This window comes from Trachypithecus francoisi, unplaced genomic scaffold (genome assembly GCF_009764315.1).
Source record: "Trachypithecus francoisi isolate TF-2019V2 unplaced genomic scaffold, Tfra_2.0 Lachesis_group15, whole genome shotgun sequence".
In the NCBI taxonomy this organism is placed as follows: domain Eukaryota; kingdom Metazoa; phylum Chordata; class Mammalia; order Primates; family Cercopithecidae; genus Trachypithecus; species Trachypithecus francoisi.
The window spans coordinates 64386704-64405900 of NW_022681460.1; the positions used below are offsets into that span (position 1 = coordinate 64386704).

General features: G+C 47.8%; 1 protein-coding gene across 5 annotated transcripts in view; it reads right to left on the reverse strand.

Moving 5' to 3' along the window:
* The window catches only part of MTHFD1L (methylenetetrahydrofolate dehydrogenase (NADP+ dependent) 1 like), a 236600-nt gene extending 221287 nt beyond the window's left edge, over positions 1–15313 (reverse strand). For 2 of the 5 annotated variants that reach the window (XM_033235065.1, XM_033235064.1), the window contains exons 1-4: positions 14797–15159; positions 4664–4748; positions 3142–3192; positions 3000–3053 (exon numbers count right to left, since the gene is read on the reverse strand). In XM_033235065.1, coding sequence (XP_033090956.1) covers positions 3000–3053; positions 3142–3192; positions 4664–4748; positions 14797–15029 — 423 coding nt within the window. In that variant the 5' untranslated portion in view covers positions 15030–15159. Of the gene's footprint in view, positions 1–2999; positions 3054–3141; positions 3193–4663; positions 4749–13268; positions 14399–14796 lie in introns of those variants that run through there. The other 3 variants (XM_033235067.1, XM_033235066.1, XM_033235068.1) reach the window with 2 other exon arrangements.
* Between the last annotated feature and the right edge of the window lie 3884 nt (positions 15314–19197).

A 19197-nucleotide genomic window follows, 5' to 3' on the forward strand; every position in this document is an offset into this window, starting at 1 on the left:
AGAGAAAACAGTATGAAGATTCCTCACAAAATTAAAAAAAAACTACCATATGACCCAGCCATTCCCACCACTAGGTATATATGCACGGGAACTGAAACGACTATGCTGAGAAGCCATCTGCATTTCCGTGTTTATTACAGCACTATTCACAGTAGCCAAGAGATGGAACCAATCCAAGTACCCATTAATGGAGGACAAAGAAAGTGTGGTTTGTATACACAATGGAATATCATTCAACCATAAAAAGGAACGAAATCCTGTCATTTGTGGCAACATGAATGAACCTGGAGGACATAACATGAAGTGAAATAAGCCAGGTGCAGAAAGGCAAATACCATAGGATGTCACTTACATGTGTAATCTAGGAAAGTTGATCTCATAGAAATAGAGAACAGAATGGAGGTTACCAGCGGCTGGAGAGGGATGGAGGAGGGGAAATGGGGAGAGTTTGGTCATTCAGTAGGTACAAAGTTACACTTAGATAGGAGGAATAAATTCTAGTATTCTATTACATAGTAGGGTGACTATAGCTAATGACAATGTATTGTATATTTTAAGACAGCTAGAAAAGATCTTGGAAGCTATCACCACAAAGAAATGATAAAGGTTCTAGGTGATGAATGTAACTAACCTGATTTGATCATTATACAACATACCCAAGTACTGAAACATCACACTGTACCCCTCACACGTGCACAATCATTATGTGTCAATTATAAACAACAACAATGAAAATCAAGGGCTATCAATACCAGTGGCAAGGTCAGATGAGGTGGCTCAAGCCTGTAATCCCAGCGCTTTGGGAGGCCAGGGAGGGTAGATCACCTGAGGTCAGCAGTTCAAGAACAGCCTGGCCAACATAGTGAAACCCCGTCTCTACAAAAATGCAAAAATTAGCCAGGCATAATGGCAGGTGCCTGTAATCCCAGCTACTTGGGAGGCTGAACGGGGAGGAGAATCACTTGAACATGGGAGGTGGAAGTTGCAGTGAGCAGAGATCGCGCCATTGTACTCCAGCCTGGGTGACAGACTGAGACTCCATCTCAAAACAAACAAACAAACAAAACAATCAGTGGCAAAACAACCTAAAGAAAAGCAAATTGCAGCTGGGCGAGGCGGCTCAAGCCTGTAATCCCAGCACTTTGGGAGGCAGAGGCAGGCCATCACCTGAGGTCAGGAGTTTGAGACCAGCCTGGTCAACATGGTGAAACCCTGTCTCTACTAAAAATACAAAAAATTAGCCAGGCATGGTGGCAGGCACCTGTAATCCCAGCTACTTGGGAGGCTAAGGCAGGAGAATGACTTGAACCTGAGAGGTAGAGGTTGCAGTGAGCCAAGATTATACCACTGCACTCCAGCCTGACAGAGCGAGACTCCATCTCAAAAAAAAAAAAAAAAAAAAAAAAAGAAAGAAAAGCAAATTCCACTGCAGACAGTGGGTATCCTGCCAATGAACAACAACCTCCTTTGCATGCTGTCACTGCTGGTATCACAGGTATTTGTTACATATTTAACACTTCATATTTGTACCATGCTATAATGGCAAGTGTGGCAAACATTTATCGCCCAATATACAGTTTCCTTTCTCTTCTTAGTAATAAACTCTTGATTTTTAGCTTGCTAATAAATGATCCAAGGCTTCCTGGTATAAAAACTACACTTCCCAGCCTCCCTTGCAGTTGGTCAGGCAACTAGGTAGAGGACAACTGAATGATGTAGAACTCCGACTTTCAGGAAATGTCTTTAAAGACAGCAGGGACCTGTCTTTGTCCTTCCTTTTTCTTGTTGATGACAATGAACTTTACCTGAGCCCTGTGATCCTTGAAAAGAGGGAAGGTTAACAAATCTCCTTACCCTCTGTGTACTGCAAAGAACTGCCCTTCCCCATAGGACTCAGATGCCCCCTTGTTTACATAGTACAAGGCCAGATACAAACTCTACAAATTCCCATTCTTTGTCTCACAAATGACTAGCAGACCTGCTGGGCCTCACTGATCAATCAGAACAAAGTGCTTGTTAACCAAACCACAAAGGTGGCAAAGCAGAAGAACAGGAGCCCAAGCTCCTATGACTTGGTGATGTCATCAACCAGGGACTGCCTACTTCCAAACTTTATTCATGTCCCAGAAAAATACACTTCTAGGCTGGGCACAGTAGCTCACACCTGTAATCCCAATACTTTGGGAGGCCGAGGCAGGTGGATCACCTGAGGTCAGGAGTTCAAGACCAGCCTGGCCAAAATGGTAAAACCCCATCTCTACTAAAAATACAAAAATTAGCCGGGTGCGGTGGCTCACACCTGTAATCCCAACATTTTGGGAGGCTGAGGCGGGTGGATCACCTGAGGTCAGGAGTTCAAGACCAGCCTGGCCAAAATGGTGAAACCCCGTCTCTACTAAAAATACAAAAATTAGCCGGGTGTGGTGGCACACACCTGTAATCCCAGCTACTCAGGGGGCTGAGGCAGGAGAATCACTTGAACCTGGGAGGCGGAGGTTGTAGTGAGCCGAGATGGCACCATTGCGCTCCAGCCTAGGCAACAAGAGTGAAACTCCATCTCAAAAAAAAAAAGAGAGAGAGAGAAATAAACTTGTATGTTATTTAAGATTCCATTATTTGAGGTTTTCTATCACATGAAGCCAGTAGGAAGAAAAGCTAACCACAGAAGGGCTGGGCCCTGGCACAGGGATTTGCGGCCCGAGGTCTAGTTTCCTTGCCTCAGCCTGACAATTTCCACTAGATGACGCTGCCACCGCAGCTGAAGAAACACAACTGAACTCAACAAGTTGCAGCTCAAGTCCTCGGTAGAAACATACAAATGACCAGGAACAAGGATATCATGAAGCATTTACCCTAGAGAAAAGAAGTGAACTCTTCCCTGTAACATTCAGCCACAAGCAAAGGTTAGATCTGTCCCAGCTACCACTAAGAGATGCCATGGGCCTATTAAGTCTTAAAAGGAAAGAAGAGGCAAGAGTTTAGATCTCTGTCATTATTACCTCGGCTTCACTGCTATCTGGAGGGAGGCAAATGTGAGTGATGTTCAGACCAGTCTGAAAAAGGAACACAAGGTTATTCGTCACTCTAAGAGAATGTATTGTTAAAAGTTATAATGAGTTTTTAAAAAGCAACAGTCCTCACCTCCTCAGCCAAATTCTGGTTGATTTCCTGCATCAAGTTGTCGTCACCTGCCTTAGGAGAGTAAAAACAACATAACAACATAAAAATAGCTTGAAAAGGCATAAAAGATAATCCAGAGATGAATTTTGTGATTACAGATGATCTAATTACAAAAATAATAAGGAAGGGGCAGAAAAACAATCTTGCTGCTTATAAAAAGGGACTCGTGGCCAGTATTTAACAGAGTAATTCTTCAGGCCTTCAAATTATGTCACTTTTTTAAGGAAAATAATATCCCTCCTATTAGAAGACATACATAGTAACATAGCCAACTTCCTTCTCTAAAAATGAGGATGCTGACTGGGCACAGTGGCTCATGTCTGTAATCCCAGCACTTTGGGAGGCTGAGGCAGTGGATTGCTTGAGCCCAGGAGTTCGAGACCAGCCTGGGCAACATGCTGAAACCCCATCTCTACAAAAAATACAAAAATTAGCCGGGTGTGATGGTGCTTGCCTGCAGTCCTAGCTACTCAGGAGGCTGAGGTGGGAGGATTGCTTGAGCCCAGGAGGTCAAGGCTGTGGTGAGCCAAGATTATGTCACTGCACTCCAGCCCAGGCAACAGAGCAAGACCCCATCACAAAAAGAAGCCAAAAAATGAGAACACCAAAGGTAGGAGTTGAAATCGTTTGCTTTTGGATGGAAAGCCAGGGAGTCAGTAGATTCCCAGGAGGCCCGAGCCCTAATCTATTTTTCTTTCTATTGTTCTAACTTGCCTTTCTTTGTAATGAGATGTGGATACAGATCCCAGAGAATGTAAGTAACTTGAGCACAGCTCTGTCATCCTGAAATACGCAGCACGGCAGCATGATGGAACCAGAGGCTGCTATTTTGATAACCTAAGTGCATGCCAAGCCCCGCGGTAGCAGCCCAACTGTCGGGCTGTGTTTGCTTCCAGGCTTGGCTCACCTCGTTATTTCTCGGCACCTGCCATCACACAAGTGTGCCAATCAGGATGGCAACTGGGGCCAACTGTGGCTCAGAATCAGGGACTGCAGCCAAAAGAAATATGTGGAATGCAAAGCCCTTTTGACAGGGTAATGACTTTTGTCCCATTAAGTTTACGGCAGGTTTTAAAAGATAGAGTAAAAAGATTACCAAATACTCATGTTTCATCTAGCATCTGCCTCCATTGAAACAAAGTGGGACTTTTTCCCCCAGCACCTTCAAATCACATTTGGTAAGCATTTGTGAGCACACATGGACCACGATATATCCTGTGTAATGCAATGCATGTAAGTGCCTATCTCCTAGACCTCTGAAAGCTACTCCTACCTCAGAGAGGAAAAGTCACACAAGAAGACACTCTGAAGCAGAGCAGTACTTCACCCACGACCCCAAAGAAGCAAAAGACCAAAGAAAACAGCATTGCCAACTAAGCCCTCTCCTCTTTGGCAAGAAATGCAGGTGCTCTTTTGCGTACAATCATTTTCTTAATTGAAAGGCATCCTAAAATAGTAGGACTGAACCTTGTTCTCAGCTTACCTGGATAATTGCAAGAACCGGCTTGAAGGCAGGGTTTTTTTCTTGCAATAAACTTAGAACTTCTTTTGAATTCTGAATGACTTCTCTACATTGAGAAAAAAAACAACATTGTGATTTCTTGGTTAATGAGTAGAAAGGACTGACACAACACATTTTCTCAGAAAGTTCATTCCTCCAAGTGAAAATAACTAGACCACAGAAGGACACACTCCAAGTGTACAGCATGGAGTGGGGAGGCAGCATAACAATGAAATCAAGACACTAACTCAAGGTAAAATGTGGCAATCCAGTTGTTAAACTATGCAGAGGGAAACAAACTAGATGTTTACAATAATTTTCTAGGGGTGAATTTTTCTCTTGTATTTTCCAAGTTTACTATAACAAAAATTTCGGGTTTCTACTTTAAATAATCCCTCTCCTCCACCATACTCCGCTGCCATCCTCCCAAAACCCTGAGTATGGGTCCATGGGGAAAGCAAATAAAGTGGGAAGAGGGAAGTGAAGACAGGGATTAGCGGGGTGAAGACAGGGGGCTTGCTGTCGGACAAAAAGTGTGGAGCCAGGATAAGATCCAGGTCCTGGAATTTAAAGAAGGAATTAGGTAAGGAAGGAAATGAAGGAGAGGGAAGTTCAGAAACACTGAAGACCCACTTTGGTAACACTATTAAAGCCTCCTAGGGAGAGAGAGAGAGGGCTTCTCAGTCCTCTGAGAATCCACAACATAGTCTGCACCTGAACCTCCCATATGCCCAGCAGCAGCCACCTTCACCTCCCGCCTCTGAGGAAGGTGCCAGCCTGGGGTGAGCAGGCCTAGGTAAAAGTGATAGAAGCCCTGGCATGGTGGCATGTACCTGTAGTCCCAGGACTTTGAGAGGCCAAGGCGGGAGGACTGCTTGACGCCAAGAGTTTGAGACCAGCCTGGGTAACATAACAAGATCCCATCTCTATAAAAAATTTAGCTGGGCGTGGTGGCACATGCCTGTGGTCCCAGATACTTGGGAGGCTGAAGCTGGAGGATTGCTTGAGCCCATGAGTTTGAGGCTGTGGTAAGCTATGACTGCACCACTGCACTCCAGCCTGGGTGGCAGAGCAAGACTCAATTTCTTTTTAAAAAAAGAAAAATAAATAAATAAATAAAAAATACAAAGGCCAGGCGCAGTGGCTTACGCCTGTAATCCCAGCACTTTGGGAGGCCAAGGAGGGCGGACACAAGGTCAGGAGTTCGAGACCACCCTGGCCAATATGGGGAAACCCCATCTCTATCAGAAATACAAAAATTATCTGGGCATGGTGGCGGGCACCTGTAATCCCAGCTACTCAAGAGGCTGAGGCAGGAGAATCGCTTGAACCTGGCAGGCAGAGGTTGTAGTGAGCCGAGATCATGCCACTGCACTCCAGCCTGGGCAACAGAGCAAGACTCCGTATCAAAAAAAAAAAAAAAGAAAGAAAGTGTTAGGAACACTCTTTCTGGAATCTTCTGGGATGAGCGACTGCAGAGGTTAACTTCGCCACCACCCTGTGATATGTTCTCAGCAGCACATGAGCACTGGGTGCTGGCTTTTTCCCCTCACAACAGACCAAAGGTGCAGCCACAGCAGCCCCCAGGCTTCAGTACTAAGACCACCTTTACATTTTGTTTTCAGTCTCTGACAGGGTCTTGCACCGCACCTAACAGAAATGCAGGGCGAAGAAGTTCCAGGCAATGCCATCAACAGTACATTGCCAAGAGCAGAAAGGCACTGGGAAGCTTTCCGCAGTTTTCAGAGAGACACAGCTGACAAATGGAACCGGAGGCACTGCAGTTCCCAGACGGGGCTTTAGAGGAGAGAGCTGCTCAGACTCACAACCAGGACCAGCCTTTCTACTGCCAGCTGGGTTGGAACAGATGGACTGGGTGCAGGCAACTGTCTATAACCTGGGAACATTTCAGTTAGTTTTGTTTGGAAACACTTGGGATAAAGCTACTTCATTCCCAGGGAATTAATTGTATTATTGTGCTGAATAAATGTGACCATATGGGAAAGTTTACAAATCACCTTATAAATAAGCACTAAAATCCTTCCATCCAATAATGGGTGACTGAGGCCCATATGCCATGCTCTTCCCAGCCTGTTGTGACTGTTAATTTGGCTATGCCAGGTTCTTATTTTTGTCTGGGACCAGGAAAGCACTGGAGTGTGGGTCCCAAGCGGCTCATGGTATAAGGGTCACTGGAGAGTTTGGTAAAAATAAAGGTTCCGGGCCAGGTGCAGCGGCTCACACCTATAATCCCAGCACTTTGGGAGGTCAAGGTGAATGGATTGCTTGAGGTCAGGAGTTCAAGACCATCCTGGCCAACATGGTGAAACCCTGTCTCTAGTAAAAATACAAAAATTAGCCAGCCATGGTGGTGCACGCCTGTAATCCCAGCTACTCAGGAGGCTGAGGCAGGAGAATCACTTGAAGCCGGGAGGTGGAGACTGCAGTGAGCCAAGATGGCGCCACTGCACTCTAGCTGGGTGACAGAGCGAGACTCTGTCTCAAAAAAAATAATGGTTCTGCTGTTTCACCCCAGAAAGATTGATTCAACGTGTCTCAGTGGAGCCCAGAAATGCACATTTTTAATAGAGTCCAGGTAGTTCTGAGACACTAAGTGGAAATACGGCCCAGGACTGGTACTGGGCATTTCGTTTACTAGCGTGGGCAATAGTTTCTAAGAGCCTCAGTTTCCTCATCTGCAAAACAGGTATACTACAGTGGCTCTTTCCCTTTTTTCTTATAAATGTACATGTTTGTTTTTTTCTGTGCCCCAAAGCTACCCTTAAACACTAAAAACATTCATACTAACAGCAATAATTTTCTCAGAAACATAGTCTTGATCCATTCATAGTTGATGAAAGGAAAACTTCTTTTTATATTTCTGAGACAGTCTCACTCTGTCGCCAGGCTGGAGTGCGGTGGCGCGATCTTAGCTCGCTGCAACCTCCGTCTCCCAGGTTCAAGCAATTCTCCTGCCTCAGTCTCCCAAGTAGCTGGGACTACAGGCACACGCTACCATGTATTTTTAGTAGAGACAGGATTTCATCATGTTGGCCAGGGTGGTCTCGATCTCTTGACCTTGTGATCCGCCCACCTCAGCCTCCCAAAGTGCTGGAATTCGGGGTGAGTCACCTCACGGGGCTGAAAGGAACACTTCTATAGGTAAGTTGGCAATCATCAAGAAGTAATTAGACTTTTAAAATAGTTGGGGGTGGGGGCTGGGTGCAGTGGCTCATGCCAGTAATCCTAGCACTTTGGGAGGCTGAGGTGAGAGGATCACTTGAGCTCAGGAGTTTAAGGCCAGCCTGGGCAAGAGAGCAAGACCTGGTCTCTACCAAAAACAAAAAAACAAAACAAAAAAAAGGTTGGGGGGTGGATGTGGATAGAAAAAAAAGTATACGCACACATCATTTTTTGTGCTTTGCTTTATTGCAATTTACAGATACTGTGTTTTTCTACAAATTGAAAGTTTGTGGCAACCTGTGTTTTAAGTCTACGGGAGTCATTTTTCCAATGGCATCTGCTCGCTTTGTTCATATTTTGATAATTCTTGCTTTCAAACTTTTTCATTTTTAGTATGTTTGTTACGGTGATGTGTGACTGACGATCTTTGACGTTACTATTGTAATTGTGTTGGCTGAACCGTGGCCATGATGGTTCATGATGGTGTGTGTTCTGACTGCTTCACTGGACTGGCTGTTTCCCCTTCTCTCTCCCTCTCCTCTGGCCTCCCTATTCTCTGAGAAACAACAGTATTGAAATTAGGACAATTAGTAACTACAATGGCCTCTAAGTGTTCAAGTGAAGAGTAGTAGGTCTCTCACTTTAAATAAAAACCTAGAAATAATTAAACTTAGTGAGGAGGGCGTGTTGAAAACCAAGACAAGTCAAAAGCTAGGCCTCTTTTGCCAAACAGCCAAGCTGTGAATGTGAAGGAAAAGCTGTTGAAGAAATTTAAAAGTGCTACCCCGTGGACACACAAATGATAAGAAAACAGCCTTATTAGGCTGGGCGCAAGGGCTCACGCCTGTAATCCCAGCACTTTGGGAGGCCGAGGTGGGCGGATCACAAGGTCAGGAGTTGGAGACCAGCCTGGCCAACATGGCGAAACCCCGTCTCTACTAAAAACAAAAAAATTACCAGGGCATGGTGGTACACGTCTATAATCCCAGCTACTCGGGAGGCTGAAGCAGGAGAATTTATTGAACCCGGCAGGCAGAGGTTGCAGTGAGCAGAGATCGCACCACTGCACTCCAGCCTGGGTGAAAGAGTGAGACTCTATCTCAAAAAATAAAACAAAATAAAATAACAACAAAGGATTTATAAGATTATAGTAGTTAGGCCAGGCGCGGTGGCTCACACCTGTAATCCCAGCAATTTGGGAGGCTGAAGAGGGCAGATCACGAGGTCAGGAGTTCGAGACCAACCTGGCCAATATGGTGAAACCCCGTCTCTACTAAAACTACAAAAATTAGCCAGGTGTGATGGCATGCACCTATAGTCCCAGCTGCTCAGGAGGCTGAGGCAGGAGAATCACTTGAACCCGAGAGGCGGAGGTTGCAGTGAGCCATGATCGCAGCACTGCAACCACCCCGGGTGACAGAGCAAGACTCCATCTCAAAAAAAAAAAAAAAGATTACAGTAGTTGGTATCAAGTACTTGGTAAAGCAGTTGCAAGGTTTGAAAGGATTGACACTCATTTTGAAAGAAGTCCTACTGTGAGTAAAATGTTACCATTTTCTCTGTAGCATGCAGTACTACAGAGAAATCTTCCATGAAAGAAAGAGTTCCATCAGTGCAACAAACCTCATTGTCTTACTTTAAGAAACTGCCACAGCCACCCTAACCTTTAGCAGTCACCCCGATCAGTCAATAACCATCAACAATATCTAGGCACAATCCTCCACCAGCTCACTGGCATTTCTTGGCAATAAAGTATTTTTAAATTCAGGTATATATATCTGTAAGTTTTTTTTTTGTTTTTTTTTTTTTTTGGAGACAGAGTCTCGTTCTGTTGCCCAGGCTGGAGTGCAGTGGTGAGCCTCCCCACAACCTCCACCTCCCCACAACCTCCACTTCCTGGGTTCAAGTGATTCTCCTGCCTCAGCCTTCCAAGTAGCTGAGACTACAGGCGCACACCACCATGCCCGGCTAATTTTTGTGTTTTTAGTAGAGACGGGGTTTCACTACGCTAGCCAGACTGGTCTCGAACTCCTGACCTAGTGGTCTGCCCACTTCAGCCTCTCAAAGTGCTGGGATTACAGTCATGAGCCACAGCACCCGGCCTTATCTATGGTTTTTTTTAAGACAAAATGCTACTTAATAGGCTACGGTATTGTCTAAACATAACTTTTGTATGCACTGGGAAACTACAAAATTTGTGTGACTCATTTTACTGCGATATTCCCCTTATTGCCGTGGTCTGCAACTGAAGGCACAATATCTTAGGTGTGCCTGTACAGGTGTGTAAAGGAGTTCAACGCTATTACCACCCAAGCTAATAAAACAAAATAGGTTCATGCTCACCACAACTTGTTATATGTGTAATGTTTCATTCTTTGGGGTTACTCATTCCTACAGTGACAAACAAAGCTAGAAAGAAAAAGGAGTAATTAGGCTCAATAAATCCAAAAAGTAGCATAAATGTTTCTAATCAGATTTTCATGTCCCTAGGGGAGAAAAATGGCCTTGTGAGCTTCCACTTTGAGGACAGCGGGAAGGAATGTGAGCTCTCTAGCTAGGCTGCCATGTGTAGCTAAAACTCAGAACTAAGTCATCAGCAGCAGCTTTGTTATTTTCACCATTACTGTGAATATTATACGGAATGTATTATTACTGGCCAGGGGCAGTGGCTCATGCTCGTAATCCCAAGACTTTGGGAGGCCAAGGTGGGTGGATCACTTGAGGTCAGGAATTCGAGACTAGCCTGGCCAACATGGTGAAACCCTGCTCTACTAAAAATACAAAAATTAGCTCGGTGTGGAGGCTGAGGGATTATGGTCATCTAGTCCCATCACCAAGAACAACAGGTCACTATGCTTTTGAGGGAGCTCATTCTTTAACTTTTCTGACCTAATACACTTCAGATCCTGGATCTCTATTCCAGGTGACTTCTAGCTGACTCACGCCCCCACCCACTTTGCTCCAATCCTCAGGGAATCAATTCAGGGCTAGAGAGTTTTAGTAAACCATGCACATAACTCAATTGAAAGGTACAATATAGCCAGGCACGGTAGCTCATGCCTGTAATCTGTGCACTTTGGGAGGCTGAGGCAGAACGATCACTTGAACTCAGGAGTTTGAGACCAGCCTAGCCAACATAGTGAGACCTCATCTCTACAAAAATAAAATTGCAGCCATAAAAAAGGATGAGTTCATGTCCTCTGCAGGGACACGGAAGAAGCTGGAAACCATCATCCTCAGCAACCTAACACAGGAACAGAAAACCAAACACCACACATTCTCACTCATAAGTGGGAGTTGAACAACGAGAACACATGGACATAGGGAGGGGAACATCACACAGCGGGGTCTGTTAGAGGGTGGGAGAAAGGGTAAGGAGAGCATTAGGACAAATACCTAATGCATGCAGGGCTTAAAACCTAGATGACAGGTTGATGGGTGCAGCAAACCACCATGGCACATGTATACCCATGTAAGAAACCTGCACGTTCTGCACAAGTTTCCCAGAACTTAAAGTAAAATTGAAAAAAAAGTTATGTTGGCTGGGCGCAGTGGCTCAAGCCTGTAATCCCAGCACTTTGGGAGGCCGAGACGGGCGGATCACGAGGTCAGGAGATCGAGACCATCCTGGCTAATACGGTGAAACCCCGTCTCTACTTAAAAAAATACAAAAAACTAGCCGGGCGCGGTGGCGGGCGCCTGTAGTCCCAGCTACTTGGGAGGCTGAGGCAGGAGAATGGCAGGAACCCGGGAGGCGGAGCTTGCAGTGAGCTGAGATCTGGCCACTGCACTCCACCCTGGGCGACAGAGCGAGACTCCGTCTCAAAAAAAAAAAAAGTTATGTTTACCCTATACTGCCATCTATTAAGTGTGCGATAGCATTATATCTAAAAAATGTACATACCTTAATTAAAAATACTTAATTGCAAAAATAAAAAAAAAAGGTCTCATTCCATTGCCCAGGCTGGAGTGCAGTAGTGTAAACTTCACTCACTGCAGCCTTAACCTCCTGGGCTCAAGTGACCCTCCTGCCTCAGCCTTCTGAGTAGCTGAGACTACAGGCATGCACCATGCCCAGTTAATTTTTCAAAATTTTTTGTAGAGATGGTTGTCTCACTATGTTGCCCAGGCTGGTCTTGAACTCCTGGGAATGTGATCATACCACTTTGGCCTGTCAAAGTGCTGGGATTACAGGCATGAACCATGGAGCCTGGCCTAAATTTGTCTTTTCTTTCGTTATAAATGTACCTACTAATAATTTTGATTTTGCCTCTAGGCTCACTAAACCTAAAATATTTACTATCTGGCCCATTATACAAAAAGTCTGCAGACCCCGGCTTAGTGAATTGTAAAAATATTGCTGGGTGCGGTGACTCACACCTGTAATCCCAGCACTTTGGGAGAACAAGGCAGGCGGATCACGAGGCAGGCGGATCACGAGTTTGAGACCAGCCTGGCCAACATGGTGAAACCCCATCTCTACTAAAGATACAAAAATTAGCCAGCCATGGTGGTGCCAACCTGTAATCCCAGCTACTCAGGAGGCTGAGGCAGAAGAATCGCTTGAACCCGGGAGGCGGAGCTTGCAGTGAGCCGAGATTGTGCCACTGCATTCCAGCCTGGGAGACAGAGTTACAAAAAAAAGTAACAGCCACCATTTCTTGAGGAACTTGTCTTGTATATGACAGTCCTGGGCTATGTATTTTGCACGTGTTCTCTCACATAATTGTTTCCATAACCCCTTGAGGTAGGTACTGTTACTCCTCCCATTTTCCTGAAGGAATTGAGTTTGGGGAACCCAGTGCAGGCCCTAAAGCCCGCTACTGACTAACCTCTCTACTCATCTCTAAGGCAGTCATGGCTTTAAACCTAAAAGTATGCATGAATAGGCCAGGCGTGGTGTGTCATGCCTGTTATACAACACTTTGGGAGGCAGAGGCAGTCGGATCACCTGAGGTCAGGAGTTCGAGACCAGCCTGGCCACCATGGTGACATCCTGTCTCTATTCAAAATACAAAAATTAGCCAGGCGTGCCGGCGCGCTCCTGTAATCCTAGCTACTCGGGAGGCTGAAGCAGGAGAATCCCTTGAACCTGGGAGGTGGAGGTTGCAGTGAGCCAAGATCGTGCCATTGTACTCCAGCCTGGGCGACAGAGCAAGACTCCGTCTCAAAAAAGAAAAAAAAAAAAAAAATACATATGAATAAAACCCACAGATGACCCCACATCTTGATGCATTCCTTCTGTAATCATTTCACAAATGCCTATTACATGCTGCGCACTCTCTCCAGGACCTAGGATATAACACCAAAGAGACAGCTGTCTTTCACGAAGCTCATATTCCAGGTGGGTGAGACAGACAAGAAATGAGCAAACAAGGAAGTTTCAGGTAATAATCAGTGTTACCTAGAAAATAAAACAGCATGACTGGAGGGGGTGTTTTTTGCCGCCTATCCTGGCCTCAGACTAACTGGTAAGATGAGTCTCAGCAACGTGCAGGTTAAAACCTAATGACCTGGCGTGTGTAATTAATCCCAGCGCTTTGGGGGCGGGGCCAATGACTTGAGCCCAGGAGTTCCAGACCAGCCTTGGTAACAGAGTGAGACCCTGTCTCTACAAAAACAAAATAAAATTATCCGGGCATGGGAGCGCACACCTGTGGTCCCAGTTACTCTAGTGGCTAAGGTGGGAGGATCGCTTGAGCCCAGGAGGCGGAGGCTGCCCACTGAACTCCAGCCTGAGCAACAGAGGGAGATTCCATTTCTAAAACAAAAAGAAAAAGAAGACAGAGAACAAGGCAAACTAAATGAACGCCCCCTTAAAATCATCCGCCACATAATAAAGAGCCTAGGAAACGTATTTTACTACTGAGGCAGGGGAGAAGGGAAGTGGGGAGGAAAATGGGAGAGCAGAGGGAGGAAGGAAAGGCAGAAAGAAAGGCAAGCAGGCAATGACCTTAAAAAAGAAGGCTAGAGGGAAAGGGAAGAGGATGTGAATGGAGGAGGTGGGCCGCTTGCTGGGGAAACCGCATCCTGGAATTCGTTCCTAATCTCAGTTCGGAGGGAGGCGGAAGGGGCTTTCTCGCCACCTCCAGGTTGTCCCGAGGGGCTCGCCCTGCAAGGCCCGAGAACTGGGCGCCACTCTCGGCGAGGGCGGGGAAGGCTGAGGCCCAGGGGCTAGGACTGGGACGGGAAAGGCCCGGTCCAGGGCTCCCAGTTCGCTCTGGGTCCGCAGAGAACCCGGCAAACTCAGCTGCGTGGGGATGCCGTGCGCGCTGCGAGGCGGAGCTGGAAACCAGCGCTGAGACCTCTCCGACTACCCCGGCTCCACCTTTACCGTTCCGGGAAAAGCGGACGTCAGCCACAGACCCCAGCCCGGCAGGAGGGACGGCGCGCAGGGAGGGGCGGCGCGCGGGGAGGGGGACACAACACCAGGGAGGTTCGTGCGGGCGGCGCTGGGCCCGAGCCCGCCTCTCCCGAGCCCCGCTTGCCGGCCCGGAACCCCAGGCCAGCCGGCGCGCGGAGCCGCAGCCCCGCCCTCCTCCTCCTTCTCGCCCCCTCCCCCGCTTTCCGCCGCAGCCGCACCGCCCCTTTACCGTCTGGGTCGCGCCAGGCGCCATTGCATCAGAGCCGGCGGCCGGCTGCGCACGTGGAGTCGGGCGTGCGGTCCGTGCCGCTCGGCGTCCATCGGGGATGCCCACGCCTGCCTACGCTGCGGGCCGGGTCGGGTCCTGGATCCCCGGTTCTCCGCCAGCGCGCCCGGCCGCAGTCCCCAAGCCCGCATTTCCCGACACACCGCCCGGCGCCCCTAACGAGTTGGCACCAAACACTCGGCAGCCCCGCGCCCCGATCCCCACGGCGGCCCCGGGCGCTCCGCCCCTAGGTCGGGGCCGCAGCCGCTGGAGACCGAGCCAGGGGCCAGACCCGACACTCACCTGACGATCGAGTCCCGCGCCGCGGGCGTTCGGCCGCCGGGGCTGCGGCTGCTCTGGGTCTGGCCATCCAGCAGCCGCCGCTGTCCAAGCAGGTCCTCCCGGCCACCGCTGCCGCCTCCGCCGCCGCCGCCGCCGCCGCTGGCGCGACAGGGCACATGGAGGCGGAGCGGCGGGCCCGGGGGATGGGGCGGGCGGCGGAGCTGGCGCAGGACGAGTGGCAGGCGCGTGCCCATGGCGCGAGGCGGCGGGTCCTCAGGGGACACGGAGCTGAGGCTGCCGAGGGCGGCGTGGCGCGTGCCAGGCGAGCTGGCGGCGGCTGGAAGAACCTGGCGCTTCCTCCTCGTCCGCAGGGACCCCTAGGGGGCACTGCACCCGGCGGCCGTGACGTGCGGAGGGCGGGGGCCTGGGAGCCGCCGGCCGGGATGTCACGGCTTGGGGCACTTTGGTTTGGTTGGCTGTACCAGACAGAGGGTGGGGTGCGGAATGGGGCTCAGACCCTGCCCTGAGACTTTGCCTCCCTCCCTTCAGCCTGAAAGGCTGAGGTGACCCTTGGTACTCAGGGCGACAAGTTTAGACGGAAGGGCTTGGATTTACTGTACTGGAGGTGGCCTGAGGATAAGAGGCTTTGTAACTTTAGGCAGGGGCACTTAATCTGAGTGAGCTTGCGGGGCTTCCTCAGTGCTCTATCTCCTCAGAGCACAGAGATAACAATGGTCTTCTTAAAACCTTAAAAGGATTTTATAGTCCTGATTGGTTCCAGGGCCCCTCCAGGGGAACCACGTCCACAGATGCTCAAGTCCTCGGTGGAAAAAAAAAAAAAAAAGTATTGGCATATCACCTATATTCCCTAAGTCCTCACCTAACATTGTGGAGGGGTTCTTGGAAACTGAAACTTTAAGCCAAATGACTGTAAGGAAACTAGTTTGACCACAAGCTAATTGATATGAGTGAAGTTCCTACAACATATCTGTGGTCACAAAATCGCTCCTAAACTTATAAATAAAGACCGAAACCCTTCTAATATTAAACATTGAAATAAGTGTGAGCCATGCATACATTTAAGAAAAGTTTTTGGCTCACGCCTATAATCCCAGCACTTTGGGAGGCTGAGGTGGGCAGATCACTTGAGGCCAGGAATTCAAGACCAGCTTGGCCAACATGGTGAAAGCACATCGCAACTAAAAATACAGAAAATTGGCTGGGTGTGGTGACACGTGCCTGTATTCCCAGCTACTCAGGAGGCTGAGGCAGGACAATCGCTTGAACCCAGGAGACAGAGGTTGCAGTGAGCCAAGATCATGCCACTGTACTCTAGCCTGGGGGACAGAGCACAGCTCTGTCTCAAAGAAAAAAAAAAAGTTTTTCTTTTTAAAAAGCACTCCCTATCCCCCAGCTTAGAGAAAAATAAAGATTAGTAAAAGTGAGATGATTTTTACCGGCTTATTCCAACTCAGGGCACCAGGCAGGGTAGGATACCATGCCTCAGAGGGCGCACTCCCACACACCCACACTCACATTCGGACCATGTAGATGCAATTTCACCTGAAGTGCGCTGCACGGCTTTGGGATGTGACAGAAGACTGGAAGACAGAGAGAAAATCCACAGACATGGACAAAACGTGACAGTGGACCCAACCAGAAATCTATTTTTTCTCATCATTATAAGAAAACCACTGAGCAAAATGATGAAATGATGTTATTCCAGGACCTGCTGTACTTATAATACCTAATACAATGTAAATGCTATGTAAATAGATGTTACACTGTACTTTCTTATTTCTACGATTATTTTTAATTTTTTCAAATATTGTCAGTCCCAGGTTGATTGAGGATACAGAGGGCTGACCATAATTTCCAAGTAAAGTGGATATCAGATTGTAATTTTATAATTCCCAAGTGAGGGTCAGATTGTTAACTTTATATTTTTACAGTCTTATAACTTTACATTCGCATAATTCCCAAATAAGGTGGGAATAAAACTAGTCCAAGTTACAGAGATTGGTTTTCCATTAGCCAAGCACCATACTAGGACAGCGCTGGAAGGACCCCTCATACAATCCTAACAAATGTGGGGAATTGAGAGCTATTGTCTTGATGTTCAACTTCTGGAAACTGGGGTCCAGAGAGGCCCATCTGGCAGAGCTGGGAGATTGAGGCTGCAATGAGCTGTGAGTGTGTCACTGCATTCCAACCTGGGCAACAGAGTGAAACCCTGTCTCAAAAAAAAAAAAAAAAAAGGCTTCCTGAAGAAGGCAAAAGAGGTGGCACCTGGATGTAAGACCTTAGTAGTTGAGCTAAGGGAAGGTCAGTGTTGGAAATGAGCTAAGGGAAAGCCAATGTTGGAAAAGCGGGAATGTTGGAAATGAAGGCACCACATGAGCAAAAGTCTGGAGCATGATGAATTTGAGATACTGAGAGCTGTTCAGTCGAGTGGGGAGGGCGGTGCGTCCGGAATTGGTTCCTTCCGGTGGGTTCTTGGACTTGCTGACTTCAACAATGAAATCAATGACCCTCACGGTGAGTGTTATAGCTCCGAAAGATAGTGTGTCCACAGTTTATTCCTTCAGGTGGGTTCGTGGTCTCGCTGACTTAAGGAGTGAAGCTGCAGACCTTTGCAGTGAGTGTTACAGCTCTTAAAGATGGTGCATCTGGAGTCTGTTCCTTCAGATGTTCAAATGTGTTGGAGTTTCCTTCTTCTGGTGGGCTCGTGGTCTCGCTGGCTTCAGGAGTGAAGCCACAGACCCTCACCGTGAGTGTTACAGCTCATAAAGGAGTGCGAACCCAAAGAGTGAGCAGCAGCAAGATTTATTGTGAAGAGCAAAAGAACAAACCTTCCATAGTGTGAAAGGCAACCCAAGTGGGTTGCTGCTGCTGGCTCGGGTGGCCAGCTTTTATTCCCTTATTTGGCCCCACCCATGTCCCACCAATGGTCCATTTTACAGAGCACTGATTGGTCCATTTTTACAGAGTGCTGATTGGTGCGTTTACAATCCTTTAGCTAGACAGAAAAGTTCTCCAAGTACCCACACGACCCAGAAGCTCAGCTGGCTTCACCTCTCACTGGCACTCACTGTGGGATTTTGCAGCACCTAAGCTGGGGCACTCCAGCAGCCCAGAGGGAACTCATCCCAGACAATCAAGAGGAAAAGAAGGGAAGCGAGAAAGAGACAGAGACCTGTTATTGTGGCCAGCGATACTACAAAGAGGGAAAGGTGGTCCATACATGGGATTCAGCCTCCAATCAAGCCCAGCACGTGCCGGCCAGGGCCAAGTGCCAGCCTTGCTGAGCCCACACTCACCTGGAAACCACGCTGGCCCAGAAGTACCACACACAACCCCAGCTCCCGCCTGCACCTCTCTTTTCCCACTTTCCCATGAGCAGAGGCTCTGGCCTCGGCCAGCCCTGGAGAGGGGCCCTCATAGCGCTGCAGTGGGCTGAAGAGCCCCTCGAGTGCGGCCAGAGCATATGCCAAGGCCGAGGAGGCGCCAAGAGCGAGGGCTGCTAGCACATTGTCACCTCTCAATCGCCCCTCTAAACAGGACACCCCAACTGCTGCTGGGAATTGGGTGATGACCGCTCTAGCTAATTCCTGCTGGATTGGGGTGAAGAAGGGGCCCTGCAGTTGTAGTGTCCTCCGGAGGAACTCTTTAGGCCAGTGGAAGGGCCAGCAGTTCGGTCCAGGGGTCCTCGGTATAAGTTGTTAGTTGAGCTCATTTGGGGTTCCATTTGTAAGACCACCTGTAGCTTGATGGCCTCGATTCTAGAGGAAACAAATTTGACCAGGTTAAAAATACAGGGTCCAAGGCGAGTAAGAGCAAGATGGCTACCATGGGACCTAGAAAGGGGAGAAGCCATGCTGCCCAACTCCAGAGGTTGGTATAAGACTTTGAAAGGCGTTGTCTGATTTCAGAAGCTTTTTCCTGTATTGCCGGGCAGCATCTTGTACTATCCCTGACTGGTTAGTGTACAAACAACACTCTTCCCCTAAGAAGGTGCAGAGTCCTCTCTTCTCAGCAGTGAGGAGGTCTAGGCCTTGGCAGTTTTGGAGAGTCACTGCTGCCAAAAAGTCTATTTGGGATTGTAGAGTAAGGATAGATTTCGTTACTTCTTGCAAACTGTCTGAGAAATCCTTTGAGAGTGTGTGGTAGTAGGATAATGAAGTAGATAAACTGGCTATTCTGGTTCCTGTAGCAGTAGCCATCCCTAACCCTATAAGTAGGGGTATTAATTGTATGGTTCTGCACTGACAGACTTGAGCTTTGAGGGGTACTGATAGGGTCTGATTTCCACAAGGTTAGAAGTTAGGATAATATATGTTTACACTGTTCACTTTTAGCAAACTTTACTTTTGTTGGAAACCTTGTAAGTTTGGGATTTCAATTATTCTTTGCTGTTAATAA